General features: G+C 34.7%; 1 protein-coding gene across 1 annotated transcript in view; it reads left to right on the forward strand.

Moving 5' to 3' along the window:
• LOC106465152 (L-fucose kinase-like) overlaps positions 1 to 16,694 on the forward strand; it is a gene marked incomplete at its 3' end in the record, with an annotated part of 210,195 nt that overhangs the window by 152,039 nt on the left and 41,462 nt on the right. Inside the window, exon 17 of the mRNA XM_022392980.1 lies at positions 10,361 to 10,497. Within this exon, the coding sequence (XP_022248688.1) occupies positions 10,361 to 10,497 (137 nt within the window). The remainder of the gene's footprint in view (positions 1 to 10,360; positions 10,498 to 16,694) is intronic.

Genomic DNA, 16,694 nt, shown 5'->3' on the forward strand with positions numbered 1-16,694 from the left:
CGTTTCGACAAGGTTTGGTACCTGATGATGACAAAACCTTGTCGAAACGTTGTACATTTGCTGTCATGTTAAACTTATATTAAAGTTTTTCTTCATTACCCATTTAAGCCGTCTCCAGCCATTATTAAGGCAAAATGTCTGCTCAGTTTGAAGTCAAACTTGGAACTTGGTTTGATAAAATTCATAGGGTCCATAGATGCCACAGTTGAGGGTGAGCAAGAAGTTGATGAGATAATCCAATAGTGTTTAGATGTGATGAATGGGATAAAATGAGTCAAGAAATAGCATCACATTGAGCTCATTTCAGACAGTCAGGAGATCGCACATCCACCAAATAAAATTTTGATAGCTTATTTTGAGTAACTAAAGTCCAAGTTAGATACAATGGTGAGAAATAATGTCATTAAAAATGTAGATCATCCAACTGCTTCAGTAAATAGTATGGTAATTGTTGAAAAATCTAATGGCAAACTGAGTGTGTGTCTTAATCCAAAAATACTTAAATATGCAGGTAAAATAGGAGCATTACCAACTGCCAACCTTGGAAGAGTTAACAAGTAACTTAGTGGAGCACAGTATTTTTCTGTGCTTGACACTAACAGTGACTTTTGGAAAATTAGATGACAAAATGTCTGATTTGTGTTGTTTCAATACTCCATTTGGGAGGTACAAATTCCTCTGTTTGCCATTTAGTCTCCACAGTGCCTCTGAGGTATTTCATAAAGCCATATCTGAAATGCTGGAGAGAATTAAAGGTTGTCAAATATACATTGACAACATTTATGTTTGGGGGAGGGGAACCAAACATGAGCACAGTGAAAGACTTAGTCAAGTCTTACGGAGAGCAAAGGAGAATAACTTAAGATTTACAGAGCAAAATGTAAAATTGGCCTCAAGGAAGTGAAATATGTTGGTCATATTCTGAGAAAAGATGAGTTGTGGTCAGAAAGTGCAAAGGTTCAAGCAATCCTAAAAATACCTAGTCCAAGTTCAAAGAAGGAACTTGAAAGGTTCTTGGGTATCATACAATGCTTGGCAAAATTCATTACTAGATTAAGCACAGAAGCAGTAATCCTCCAGATGTTGCTGAAAGAAGGGGTGGAATGGCATTGGGATTCATCTTATGAGTTAGTGTGCAATAAACTCAAAGACCTGGCCACTGAAGCACCAGTACTACAGTATTATGATCCTGGTAAACAGATCATATTGTCGATGGATGCATCTTCGAAAGGTTTAGGTGCTGTGCTTCTGCAGGGAGGACTTCCTGTGGCATATGCCTCAAAGAGATTCAATCAGAGACTCAAAGAGACTCAATTATGCTCAAATTGAGAAGGAGATGCCCTCAATTACATATGGATGGGAGAGAGTTCATTAATACATTTATGGAAGGTCAGTTGTAGATGAAAGTGACCATAAACCCCTGGAAGCAATAATGAGAAAGCCCCTTGCAAAAGCACCACCAAGAATTCAAAGAGTGATGTTCAGAGTGCAAAAGTATGGTCTGAAAGCAATCCATAAACCTGGAAAAAGAGATGAACATTGTGGATGCTTTGTCAAGTGCATCAAACTAAAGTGCTACCACTGGTGATCACTTTGTAAAGGAGCTGGAAGCACAAGTGCATGTTATAATCTCAACTCTGCCAGTTATTGAAGAAAAGTGGAAACAAATTTTGAAGAGTACAAATTAAGATGAAAAACTATATAGTGTTTAAAAGATATTATACAAAAGGAATGGCCATTGAGTGAAAGTGTAATCCCAAATGAAGTAAAGGATCATTGGGATTTTAGAGATGAAATTCTTGTGGCAAATAACTTGCTTTTCAAGAGTGACAAATTTATTGTACCAAAAGGTTGTAGATCAGAAATGCTGCCGAAAATACTTAGCAGCTACTTTTTAGGTGTTTCAAAGTTTAAATAACATGTTAGGAACATTCTGTACTGGCTTGGAATGTCAAGCCAGGTAGAAGATTGTGTATCAAGGTGTCCTGTTTGTCTAGAAAACAGAAGACCTAATCAAAAAGGACCTCTAAAGTCACATCCTACACCAGATAGGCCATAGCAATGAGTTGGTACAGACTTGTTTCACATGTCAATAATATGTATGTACTGGTTGTGGACTATTATACAAACTTTATTGAAGTCAGTCTGTTGAAAGAAACCAATTGCAAAGTGGTTATTAGCAAGCTAAAGAGTATATTTTTCTGTCAAGAAATACAAGAGGTATTGGTATCACACAATGGTCCACAGTACAGCTAGCTGTAAACTTTTCAAAGAGTTTGCTACCAAATTGGAATTTAACCATGTAACATCTATTCCTGGTTTTCCATACTCGATTGGTATGGCTGAAAGAATGGTGCAAATTGTGAAAAATCTGAAAAAGGCTGAACAAAACCATAAAGATCCCTACTTGAGTTTGTTAGAATTCAGAAACACACCAGTTGATAATGACTTAAAGCCACCTGCTGAAATGTTAATGGGATGCAGGTTGAAGTCAACTTTGCTTGTTTCCTCAGAACACCATGATACCTTGATTAAAAGTACACTGCTAAACAAGCAACTGAAGCAGAAAGAGTACTATGAGTAAACATACTAAACCATTACCCTGTATTTCAGAAGGAGATGTAGTAAGAGCAAAAACACAAGAAGAAAGATGGGAACTAGCTGTGGTAAAATTTAAAGTAAATCCTCCTAGTTCTTGCTTTGTTCAGACCTCCCAGGGTATTTTCAGGAGAAACCAAAAACACTTACTCAAAACAAAAGAAAGCCCACCTAAAATAATTCCTCCAATACAGGAAGAAAGTGTAGTCCAAGGTCAAACCATAAATATATTCATGACCAAACACATGGTAAAGATAAGGGTAAGAGTGAAGGGATCAGAACAGCTAGTGGAAGGCTGGTTAAAAAAGTTTCAAGACTCAATGAAGGGTGCTAGTGCATTTGTTTTTGTAAATAAGTTGTGTTAGTAATTAAATCTTAGTGTAAATTCTAATTCTCTCAAAAACTTATACATACTTTATAGACAAGTGAATGTTAAAAAAAAGGTTTTTTCAGTTGCATGATTTATTAAACTTTGCTGACCACCATGAATATGTATATATGCTTTTATGCTTATATGATTTTAATCAACATTTTTATTCTTGTGTGTTAATTGTGAAAAGCCTTCTGTGTAAATTTTCTACTTGAAAGGAGATGTCATGATGTGTTGTTAAGTTGAATAAACAGAGTTCATATAATATGGCTGACTCTCAAACATTTCTATAACAGATTTCTCAGAGTGCGAAGTGATTTTAATGTTGAGTTTAAAATAATTTTCTTAATCTGAAAAATGTCAAATTTGATTTGCATAATCTCTAAAACCCCCTAAATAAATTTCAAATGCTTTTTTATCTGCCGCACATGGAAAATTCAATTATGCGAAGTTTGCCCAACATGCAAACATATGAGCACTCCAGATCATTGTAACTCTCTCAACACAGGCTCAGTCAATTTGACCGACTACATGTCCTTTTTATACTCATTTAAAGTCCTTATAGATTTAATACTTTTAACTTTCAATATGGTATGTATATCTCCATGAAATTTGACAGTCTTTCAGTTAACATTATAAGTCTTTTAACCTACAAAAAATAATATTTTTTTAGTGAAGTACTTTTTATCCAAGTAGGGCCAACTGTCTTGTCTGCATAGGTACACTTACTGTTTTCTTTTAATTGTCAGTAATATAGATTGTGTTTTGTTTTCGTGAATTTTGTCCAGTGTTTTTATTATTCACACATAAAAAGAACTCAGTTTAAGTTATAAACTACAGAACACCCCTTATTTTTTGTATGAATCTGCCATTCTTCTCGAATACAACTTATCTTATACTTGTGGGGAAACCGATTTCAACCCAAATTACCACAAATAGAAAGATAAGGGAGATTTTGGTACTGTTCAAGCAGGATTTATTGTGGAATTTAGTTGTCAGCCCAGCTTTGTCAGAACTGGGTGGAGCTTGGTATGTACCAATAAGGGTGTAAAGGAGAGATTGTGTTCATGGTAGACAGAAGAGCAGTGATAACCCTAGTTGATCATGTGATCCTTTAAGCCCTCCAAGATAGACCACCACTCTGGCCAGTAGATACTAACTTTGTTCTGGTGAATGATGATAAATTAGACATTAGGGGAGAGTCAAATCTCCAACTCAGGCTAGGAGGTGTTGCCCACATAACAAAGGTAGTCAGCTTGGACCTTGGATCTGGAATAAATATCCATCAGTTTGGCCTGTGCAACAGGTGAGTTGATGTTCCATGGGAGAGACATCCAATGCTATCCAGAAACAGTGGATCCAATGAGTGTACTTGGCTCAGGGAATGATAGTACTTCCATGTATACAAGTGATATTCAATTGTTTAGTTTGGATACAGTCTGATGTGTCAGTGCCATGTACTGTGGTGATAGAACCCACACCTTAGGTAAACTGTTTCCTTTCCAAAATAACAAACAGTATTAGCTTGAGTAATGATCTGTCTGACAAGAATTGAGTCTCGGTACTGCTCTGTAATTATGGACACTTGGCTGTCCAGCTGGATGCTGGTTTAGTCATCAGCCCAATACACTAGGTGGAAGTAACCATGTCTCATGGCAAAGTTAAGGTTGCTTTTGTTGTGTCATAACCAAGAGCAAATACTAGGTTGCCAACACACTTGATGGCATTGGTTGATGATTGCACAGGCAATCTAGACCCAATGCAATATAAGCAACTCACTGACTTGTTGGGTGAATATGCTGATGTATTGCTTCTTGTGGATGTAATTGTGAAGTTCCACAGTGCCTACAGGAGTGCATGGAATGGCTAAGGTCAACAATGATGGATGCATGTGAGTTTGCCCTATAGCAACTCAGAAAGAAAAGAAGAAATGACAGAAGAAATGCTATGATCAGATGGTGAAAGAGCAGCCATTTCAGTGTAGTAACCAGCTGCATGAAAGCAACTTGGATTTGGCTGGATAGGTTCATAACTGTTCATGCCCTAAGATATGAGGGTGCACGGCTTATGAAAGTGTGTGGAGCATGTTAATAAGCTTCATCTATATGTCAGAGACAAGAATTTAGAACATGGGCAATGCCAGGAGTCTGAAGATGAAGCTAATGAGTTGGGAGAAGAGGTATGACTACTTTGAGTCACCTAGACCCACTTGATGATGAAGAGGAGACAGAGGACACCAATTTAACTGTTTATGATGAGGCAGATGGAAAGTTGGATGACCTGAAGGTAGTTGCCAGTTAGAAATGGCTGATCGCTGTCCATTACTGATCTCCTGATTGGTATGGGTGGGACTGTTTAGTCATCTAAAAGCTAGGACAACCATTGAGTTGAGCACCTAATGGTTGAAAGGGCATCACAAATCCTTTGCTTTCTGAGACATTGAATAGTGGAGAGGATGATATATGGACCTCTACTCAATCATCTAAAAGCTAGAATGATTATTGGGTCAAGCACCTAATGGTCTAAAGGGTATTGAAAACTCTTGCTTTCAAATTTTTATGGCTGCTTCTCAGTTATCACTAGTTAAGATAGTCATGTGATGGAGAAATATCTATGATTGAAAGGGAGTTGCTACATCTTACTTTCCTAAGCAGGGAATGAATTTTCTAGTGTGTAATGTTGTTTGACATTTCAAGAAAATTACTCTGAAAAACTTTTGCCAAGTCAGAGAAATCCACAGCATCATGGAAGGTTTTATCTCATGGCCCCCACAAAAGGTGCGACTCAACGCAAGCTAGATTTCATCGAAATTTGTGGATGAAAAGTCAGTACTACAACTGACAAGGGAGTCCAACCTTTCTTGAATGTGTTTTGGAGTAAGATAGTAACAGCACAAATTTCTAATCATGGTAAAGAAAACTTTTAGTTCATAAGTTTTAATTTGTATGAATTTTTTGCTGTGATTATTTATTTTCTGAAGCCTGAAATAAACATTTACCCTAGATGACTACCACTACTAACAAGAGTAGCATCAACTAACAGCAAGAATGTTGTTAATCATCCATGCATGAGCTGAAGATTATCTGTAATATTACTAGATTACTTGACAAAGTGGAATAGCATACTATGTATATGTAAAGATGTAAACAGATGTGTATGTGATGAGCTAAAAACATTACATGGAGTCCTTTCTGGGTGTTTAAAGTGAATTGAAACAAGTGAAGAAATCACACATAGTGAATTGTAATAAATCAAGAGAAAAATATAAACCAGAAAAAAAAAAGATCTTATAACAAAGTTTTGAGCTCAACATCAATATAAATATAAAGTTAACTGTGGTGAATATTCTGAAGAGTATTATTTGAAAATATAATATACCTATGATTTTCATTAATGCTGAATGAATGCCTTGATTTCAACATTAAGAAATGTTTAAATTTAGCATGTTTATAGAATTTACCATGAAAGAGACATTTGTAGCAAAGAGACTAACACTATGACAAGAGAGAGAAAACAGTTTCACCTGGAATTTTTGAAAGCATTGTTTTACTTGGTGATCCTGACACAATGCCAACTGGTGTTTTTCATGAGCATAGTGCCAGAATGATTTTTCTTAACTTGATTAAATTAAAATATTTATGAGTAAATGAAATTGTCAGTAGTGCATGATATTCATGAGTAATGGCTTAAATATCACAAATAGTATTCATACATGTGGTGTATGCAGTGTTTTATTTGGTTGTGGTAGAAATATTTTCGATCGTGCGACTGAAATATTTTTAATAAGCAAACAGTCTAACAGAATGTTTATTCTAATGTTGTTACATGACAAAATATAGTTGTAAAGCATGAAAGTGCCGTTTGTATGTATAATGGAATAAAGACAGTCTCCTGCCAAAACCATTGTACATTTTGTACAAGAAAGCTCCTGAGGAAGACATCGGCAAAAGCTAACAGTAGAAGGTGAGGTAAATGAGATTACATAAATTAGCCCAACTGTGTTTTTACCCCTATTAGACTGCCTATTAGAACTGGGCTCTTTATCTATAGCAACCAGATGATGGACAATCAATGAGGCCAGGTCAGAGTAGGTAGATGTGCATACACCTTGGTCCTGTAAGGGCTACCATGTGTAGCATGTGAAGAGGTGGTTGGTCAGACTTATATCCATAGGAGCTAAAGGCATAGGAATCCCTTTGACACACATTCTACAGATGACCATGGGTGTGAGTACGCAATGTGACTGTTAACTTGCTGTTTGACCAGCACCTATACACCCCATGTAACTGGATGTTACAAGCCCTCACTTACTTATGCACTTGGCTGAACCTTTAACCAGTTGGAACTAGCATAACTTTTCCTATTGAACTTCAGACTTTTGGTATACCAGCTCAAAAAGCCAACTATAATCACATTTCCTGGTTTGAGATCATACCTGAATTCTACGTAATTTCTGTTTAAATCTTCTTTGAGTAAGTACAATAAATTCAACTTTGAGCTATGAAGCCTCACAGCTGCTTCAGGATGCCCAGGATTTTCTTTACAGAGAATGGTGTGAAGTCATCAAGGAGGCAGGGAGTGCTGAATTAATGTTTACCACCAATGAGCCCATGGATGAAGACGCTGTGGAGAGATAGACACAACTAGGTGACAGAGATGGAACAAAAAGAAGATCTTACCTTGAAGTTTGAGTGCATTTTCTTCATTCATTTGAAGCAATTTCCACTAGGCAATTGGAAGAAGACCTGTGCTATGGAAGATATTGATCTTGTGGAGAAGAAGTTAAAGACTATCTTAGTAGAACCAACTATATTGTTGGCTGCATGGGTATATTTGCTGTTTTGTTTTATTTGTCAGTAATAAAGATTGTGATTTATTTTTGTCAATTTTGTCAAGTGTTTTTATTATTCACTTTTACAGGAACTCATTTTAAGTTGTCAACTACTGAATAATCCTCTTATTTCTTGTATGAATCTGCTGTTTTTGCGGAACAAAATTTATACTTGTAGGGAAATGGGTTTGACCTAAAATACCACACACGGATAATGTCCAATAAAAACCTGAGAATGTTATTTATAGTAATTTATAAGTTATATTCATTGATTTAACGTAGATGTTTGCTAAAAGGTGCATGACATGGAGATCAAGTTCAAAAGAGTAGATCTAGAATACTGAGAAGGTTTATGATGATGCCAAAAATTTAGTAACTTCAGCTAATACCTGGAAATGGGTACATTAGCTACAAATACAAGTTAGCAGTTAGTTGGTTGAGTGAAGTATTCAATGTATGTGATGGTTGAGTAGGTGATTGATCCAGTAATGGTAATCAGTCAGTTAGTCACTATTTGTTATCAATCAACAAAATTTCTGTTCAATTTTGTTAGTGTATTATGCATACATTAATTTCAGAAATTAGGTTGAAAAGTTTGTTTGTGAACTTAAGCCTACACTGGTGTCATATTTCCCTCACTAAAACAATTCTTAAAGAAACTTCTATTTATCTTGTCTGAGAAAGAAAAGGTGCTTGATTTAAAATTTTATATCTTAGATTAATGATACAGACTAGTATTAAGAGTTTTATTGGTATTTTTGATAATTGTTTTTAGAAAGTTGCATTATTTAATTTCCATATGAAGAGAGATAATGGTGAAGGGTTGTGAGAAAATAATAATGTGAAGAGTAAATAATATATGCAGTTTTTAACAAGTAATATTAATTTTGAAAGAAATATCTAAGGCTCTAGCTGTGTGCCACATTAGTTAAGCTTTACTTTTCATGGACATTCACAGACTACATGTTACATAGAGATTATACAAGAAGGAGATTATCTATTGAGGAAACATCTCGGAACAGGTGTTGTTTCAAACTACATGTTACAATTGTACTAACTTTTAGAAAATAAGGTTTCTCATAGAATAAGCTAAAGAACAAAATACCATTGTTCCCTTTGACTATTCAAGAGCATCCTTAAATAAGTGGTGTTGCAAAATGAATCACACTTTTTTTTTAATGACGAACTTGGTAGGACTGTGAATATCATAACTCATGAGAAAACATCATTTCAACATACTCTTGGGTATTTGATTCTTCGATTTTCATTTTTTTGTGAAAATGTTTGAATCATGGTGCTCACTAGAACTCAGGTTAATGTCGCATGTGCTGCCTTTGGGATGGCTCAGAAACTAGTTGCAGACATGCTCTAAGAATTCAAGTCTTCCAATCGACACATTACAATGCCAGTTTTGAAAATTCCGACTAATGCCTCAAACTTATTTTACTTGGTTAAGATCTCGGAGAAAAGTGTGATTTATTTTGCAATACCCCTTAAGTACTGTTTACTACAAAATGGTCATAAACACATTTTAGTCCACGGCTCTCTATTTAAAGAAGAACAGCAGCTCTGTAGAAAATATACTATGAGAAAGAAAATAATCCTAGATCTCCAACATTATATTTTTGATTTTGGTAGCTTTAGATGATCAAAAATTGTAAATCAGAAAGTGTAATTAGTTGAATTTTACAGTTTTGGCACCAGTAAATTCCAACATTCACTGTTATCAAACTATTTGAGCTAGAAATAAGCAATAATATATGGTAACAAGTTTTATCTATGCAGTTGGGAAGTTTAAATATTTCTACTCCCTAAATAAAAACTGTTGATAAGCAAAAAAGAAATTTATGCTTTTACTTATTTTTATTCTAAACAAGTGTCAATAAAATTGATATCAGAAAAAATTCTAAATCTAAATATTTCAGTTACGGTTTTGTGTAGGTGATTTGAGGGGGGAATGTCAGACAAAATATATTATTTCTGTTAGTGCACCAAAGTGAGAGAGAGAAGTTGTTAGTTATAATGTATGCTCAGAATGAATAGGTTGTTAATTGTAGTGCATAGTCAGAAAGAGTGATTGATCTTTTGATACCTGCCTGAATAATGAGAATTTGTAATTGTGTATGTTGGTTTAAAGAAAAATATTTGATTTTATTGAATTAAGTTTTATTATACATTTCATGAGAAAGGGGTATTATTAATTGTATATGTGTCTGTATTTAGGGAGAAATATTAGGGGTTTTAGAAGAAAAAATAGTTTCTTTGTTAAATGCATGAGAGATCTGCAGTTGTATAAAATGTATGAATTGAGAGGGTTAAGTTATGTTGCATGCTAAAATTAAAAGAAAGATTTTTTTACTTGCATTATAACATGGCTAACTAAAAAAGATTACAAAATGTAAGATGTATTTTAATTGGCACACACAACTAGGTTTTATATTCTTTTTATGAGTTTCATCCAACTTTACTAAAGCTTAGTAACCAAACTATTGTGTGAATTACTAATTTTTATTCTACTTCATCATATGTCATACATGTTGTTTACACTTGATTTTCATTAGAGACAGGTATGCACAAGTAACATGCAGGATAGTTGCTGATAAATTACAACAGGAACAGAGACTTTCAATTTTACCCTACTGTTTGTCAGCCTGTGCTGAAGGATGGGATCATATGCTTCTGAGTGCTCTGGATCAAGGTAAGCATCTCTTTTGCTTGTAAAAACAGTGAGTTGATTATAGATTCAGGTCTTTTGGTTTGGTTTCATAGCATTACACTGTAAAAAAAGTATTTTAGATTTATTTTCTTTCTTTCATTAGGCTCTGATGAGAATGTGTTATTCGTAGACTTTTCTTCAGGGATTTTCCTGTTAGAACAAATTTAGATTTATTAGATTTTTTAATGCTTTAGATACAAGAGCACATTCTGGTTAATTGAACTTGTGGTTCTGCTGTAGAACATATTCAAGCTCATGTGTTAAATTGTTATGGTTTTCCATGGTTGAATACTTTCAGGTGTTCCATAGAGCTTATTTGTTATACATGTTTAGTATGATCAGGGTCTGATTAAGGTGGGGCTATTGGAGCTGTAGCCTCAGCCTTGGGCTCAAAAAAGGTCATTGAAGAGGTTTAGTTGTTGTTTTTATCTTAGTCTTTAGTCATGATCATAATAGGCTCTGTAGAAAAATTTAGCCCCAAGCTCGTCTGCCCCTTAATCTGCCCCTGACTATGATGTTCCAGACCTTTACTGCATTTAGAACAGTTTCCTCTATTCTCATTTGTATTTAAGCTGATAGACATGATTATTCACTATTGACTATCATTACAATTTTTATTGTAACTAACTTCTGTGAAGGTTAGTGAGTCTGATCTTAAACTATCCATGGACCCTTTGCTATATGTGAATGATATCATCCAATATCACATTTAAAAGACCAATGGCTTTTCGTAAACATAGACTTTACATTGCAGATGATGGTGATGTATTGGATTTGCTTGGAGTGTGAAGACCATGGCTGTCCTAAACACTCTGCTGTGCAAGCTTTTCTGCTTCCATGAAAAACATTGAAGGCTCTTTTTCTTTAAATGTTGTGTTCTTTGGATAGACTTTTTTTAACATTATGGCTATGTGAATATTCTTACTTGGAAAAGGTTATGACAAGTTCCTCCACCCATAAGATTGTCTTTGGTAGCATTGCACCTTTGAATGGTCAGAAATTTGTAGTGAACCAACTGTATAGGTGTAAATACCAAACATGTCATCATTCGTGGTGCCACAGCTTGCACCTGCAGCAACACACCACTGAACTGGAATATGCAAATCATTCTTATAAAGTGTAGTCACTCTCTGTAGTATTTCTTGTTTCAAAACCTTCAAGTTTATGAGCTTTGTTTTCAGAAACTACTTATCTTTATTACCTCACATGAGCTGCTATGTAATTTCCTGTGCATGCCGCAAGTCTTGAACAAAGCTCCCATTTCTACATGTAGACTGTCTACATTTATTGTGCAAGCTTATAATAGAATCATCATTAAACTATATCCTTCCATCATGACACATTCTCCATGCACAGTAATCCTGTGAGCACTAGCATATGAACATGGGCTTATTCTTTTCTCGGCACCGCTTGTCTTCCAATGTGGTTTTTTTTCATAAGATTTACTAAAATTTTTGCATTTCTTGTTTTAACCTGCTTGCCTATGAGATAATGGACAGTTGAGCATTCTTATATTCTGCCCACCTTAGTGACACTAAAGCGCTAAGCAAAAGATTCTGATGGTAACATCTTTTGCTATACTACCTCTATTTGATGGAGAGTATCCCCTACTTGAAATGGATTCAGTCTCCCACTGAATGCTGCCTCACTAGGCTACCCTTCACCTTGATAATGTCACACTTCATGGGCTTTCTCTTTCTGACACTGTTTTTAGAAAGGCTCTCATCTGTGTAATTTATCTGCACTGGCCCATTCAAAATCTTCATTATTGGATTCTAGCTCTTTATAGTGCAAAGAGTTGAGTAGCATATCTGAATTGAACATTTTCTTACCCTAGATATTTACTTGAGATACACCTCTCAGCAACACCTCCTACCCTTTCTCCCCATTTCTGATCCATTTAGTTTGCCTCTTCAAGAATGAGCCTGTATTCACACATTAGAGCTCATGGGGATTAGTGTGCTTGGAGGATGTGTCACCCTCCTACTGAAGAAGTGGTATAGTTTAATGATGATTACATCATACACTGATGCAATACACATTGACATGTATAGGGTTGGGAGCTTTGTTTAAGGTTTGCAGCATGTACAGGAAATTACATGGCAATGTGCACAATTTAATAGCTCTTTATGGTGCAAAGAGATATCTAAGTGAAATACATTTTCAGATAGAAATATTTTAACTTATATTTTTCCCTGTTTGAAACATAGATTTATAGTTCAGTTTTCTAGACTGAATGTTTTTTTATTTTTCACAGTTAGAACACACTGTTACAAGACAGATGTCTTGGCTGGTATCATGAGACTCGTAGTCAGGGCTGTCAGCAGCTTTCAAAAACCCTGAGAAAAGAAAGAAATGTGAGCCCCTTCCTTTCAAACAATAGAAATGCAAGCCAGAATACATGGTACTACATCTGCATTTCTATACTGTATGGTCTTTGTTAGTCTACTATTACAGGACTTATTTGTGTGTGTGTTATGAGGCTTGCAGTTAGAACACAGTTAGGAGCATGTACTATATGCTTGCTGTTATACTGTTTCAGGACAGGTTTCTGTGTATGTGTCATGGCATTTAAAGTTGCAACATTATCCAATTTCTAGACTAAATTTTTGTGTGTTATCTACTGCTTCTTTAGATTTCTACATTTTGTTTCATGGGATATAAAGTTAGAATGTGTTCACATTTTTAAGTTGTCCCCCTGTAACAATAGAGATTTCATAGTGTTGATAGTTAGATTTCATGAAGGTTCACAAATGTTGCTCCTTAATATTCTGCTATTTTGAACCTGTCTCAGGTTTCTATACTATATTTTTGCTGTTGCTCTTCTGTTATAAGACAGATATCTGTTTCTGTGTTATGAGAATCATTGCTAGAACACACTCATGTTTCTGTACTATATGGTAAGTGTCATTCTATTGTTACAAGAGTGTTATTCTGTATTTTTGTTATAAGGCTTACAATTAGAACACAGTGAGGCTTTTGTTCTTTATGCTTGTTGTTACTCTACTGTTACAGGATGTCAGAATTTAAATATAATTCTTTTGCCAATTATTAAAATAAATGGCCTTTACTTATACTTCTTAATAGTATAAATGTATACTGTGTTGTTGTTGGGCTTAGGGTTCTTCTACAGTAGGTGTCTGTAACTTGTTAGCAATATATTCAATGATAAATGAACAGCATGCACTTCACTTGTTTTCAAAATAATATATTAAACATATGTACAACAAGTTCTTCACCTTATAGAGATTATAGGCATATCATAAACACTATATATAGTTCTCTTCTTCTTGTCAAAAGTTCACTTAGGCCTATTGAATTGCTTTAGAATTTCAGTTAACAAGCCGAATTATCTTCTCTATTCGTTTTACTATCACATTAGTATTCTATGTATGATTCACTTACAGTTGTGATGCGAGTTACCGTAATCGTTTGGTCTTCTTTCTTCAAAATATCCTCTGTTCCTTTTGTCCAAGTGCACTCAGGCTGGTTCAATTTCTTTAGAACCACGCTTTGATGGAATAAATTTTTCTTCTTATAATTTCCTTTTCTAGTGTTAGTCTTATACTAACATATTAAATGATAGGCCTATGTTAATCATTAGGCCTATTACTTCTATAGTATTTAACTTCACTGCAAACTTTTTCTTGCCTATAACTTTACTGTATTCTGCTATTGTCTGTCTTGGTGTTTTTGCTCATCTCACACTACTTATATATTTATCACTTAATCGTCTGTCCACCTTCTAGAAATCTCTATATTCTCAACGTCAGTGTATTGCATGAGACGTTTGATCGTCTCAACATCAATGACTTATAAACACAACTTCCTACAATTGTCTGGTTGTAACTCTTATTATAACAAAAACTAAACAATAATAAATCATTCACTCAGAAAATATGTTAACCAATAATATCTATACTAAACAGTTTTATAGCATGACACAGGACAGGTTTTTGTCTTGAGACTCACAGTTAGAACACAGTAATTTTTATGCACTATATACCAGCTGTTACTGTACTGATAGAGGAGGTATTTCTGTATTTTTGTTAGAGACTTATAGTTGACTCACTTTCTTTTCTGTACTATATGTTAGCCATTTCTTTTTTTGTTACAGGTCAGATTTCTGTGTCTGTGTTTTGTGACTCGCATTTAGAACACGGACACAGACAAGCCTTATAGTTGAGAAATGTTTTTTACATCCTGTATTTTTAAAAATATTTCTTTATCCTTAACTTTTGCTTAGTACAAACTGAAGAGATACTTCGAAAATTAGATGAAACTGGATCATTACAAAACAAAAACACAAATATAAAGGAACTTCTCAAGCTTTAGCATCTTCCTAAAATTCTCTTGATGATAGAACTAAAGATAAGACTGCTTTATTATATCTTGTCAAGCCTGAAGTCTACATACTTTTTGTAGTGCATTAATTTTACACTTGTAGAAGTTTGCTTTTGTGGGACCTTGTTTAGTTAAGCTTGACTTATTGTTTTCAAAACATTCTTTTGTAGCCCTGTGATATACTCTTCCTTTGCAATGTTATATTTGTCTGTTCATTATTTAGGAAATATACACATAAATGTTGCACACATTCAGTCTTCTGAAAGTATTTTACTGCTAGAATGTTTTAGTTTTCTGCTTTCTTAGTTGCTATGAAAATAAATTCCTGATAGAATATTTGATTTAGGGATACCCGGATATCTTCCTCTATCTGGTGTTTTCATAGTATGTTCAGTATTTGAAGGATTCTTTAAAATAAGAGCTATGAATTGTTTTTTTTTATTTCTTTTTTTTTTGGGGAGGGGTTGCTCACTTGGTAACCTCATGTATTAAAAGTTTTACAATAAAAACCATTTATTTTCACAAGGTTTCTTTTTAATACTAAACATTTTCACCTTATTCTTCATTTCAATTTGACTGTAGTAAGGCCTTCAGACAGGTTTTTATTGCTTTTCACTTAGATTGGTTAGCCCTGATGTCATTTGTCCATCATGTTTAACTTTCATTGTTACTTAGGCATAATTCCGATATCATTGTTATAACTTCTGTTGAAACCTTTCTGCAGGTTTAATTAGCATGAATTAACAGTATATCTGGATTTTATGACTTTATTACTATGTCAATATCCTTCCACTCATCAGCAAAACAATTTTTGCTGAGATATTTACTTGAAAGTAAAGTTCAATAGGGTTACAGTAAAGAATTTCAGTAGGGTTACACAATCAGATCTGGGTTTTTGTACTTTTGGTGATACTATATTTAAAAACTCAAGATTTTCACAGTTTATCAATAATGTACACATTCAAGTTTCACATTCTGTAATGCTGAAAGGTGTAAGTAATGAAATTGTGAGTTTCTGATATGATACCTTACTTCTGCTCACATAATAGCTTTTCTTGACTTGTGCTGCTTTCTATTTGCACAATTTTTGCTTGCCACTAGTCTTGATGCTCCCAACCAACCTAACATGATTACATGTGGTATAGCTGCACCGTGGCATGGAAATGAGTGTGTGACATCCCTCCACCAACAGAACTCCAACACACCCTCCTGGTGCAGCTGACTCCCTCTAGACTGTAGAGCTCATTCATCATTTCTCAATTGGGCATTCAAGCATACAATCATGCTAAAATTTCTGCTCAGTGCTTCATGTTATCCTGTTCATTTTAACTTTTTGTTACTGTATTGACAACTTTTGTTTGTTGTCATTTATTTTTTATTCTAACAAATTTTTTTTGGAAAGTTTTTCTTTTCTATATGATGAATTCTCAGCTTAATGTTAGTGCAATAACTTCTGATCCAGCCATTCTTAATACTACTGTGACTTCGGGCTGCACACTTTTGGCAGAGGAGGTCTCAGCCTTGATGCATCATGAGCTAAAGTCTTTCAATCGGGCCTGCAACATTTCCTGAGCCTTGGTCAGATCTCCCATTTCTTGGGGAATGCATTCCTGAAGATGAAGACTTGGACAGCATTTTTTCACATTTTGTTTTTGTTGTTCTTTCCCAGTCTACTCCTCTGGATCTCCCTTGTCCTTCTACTGCATTTCTGGACATAATCTCTCAGGTTTGTTACTTTTTGTCTCTTTTCCCTGTTTCTTTTGATTCTTTCCCCCTTCATTCTGGTCCAGTGTCAAATTGTTTGGTTTTTCCTACTCCCCTCATATTCATGTCCA

The sequence above is a fragment of the Limulus polyphemus genome, unplaced genomic scaffold, assembly GCF_000517525.1.
Source record: "Limulus polyphemus unplaced genomic scaffold, Limulus_polyphemus-2.1.2 Scaffold1850, whole genome shotgun sequence".
Lineage (NCBI taxonomy): Eukaryota > Metazoa > Arthropoda > Merostomata > Xiphosura > Limulidae > Limulus > Limulus polyphemus.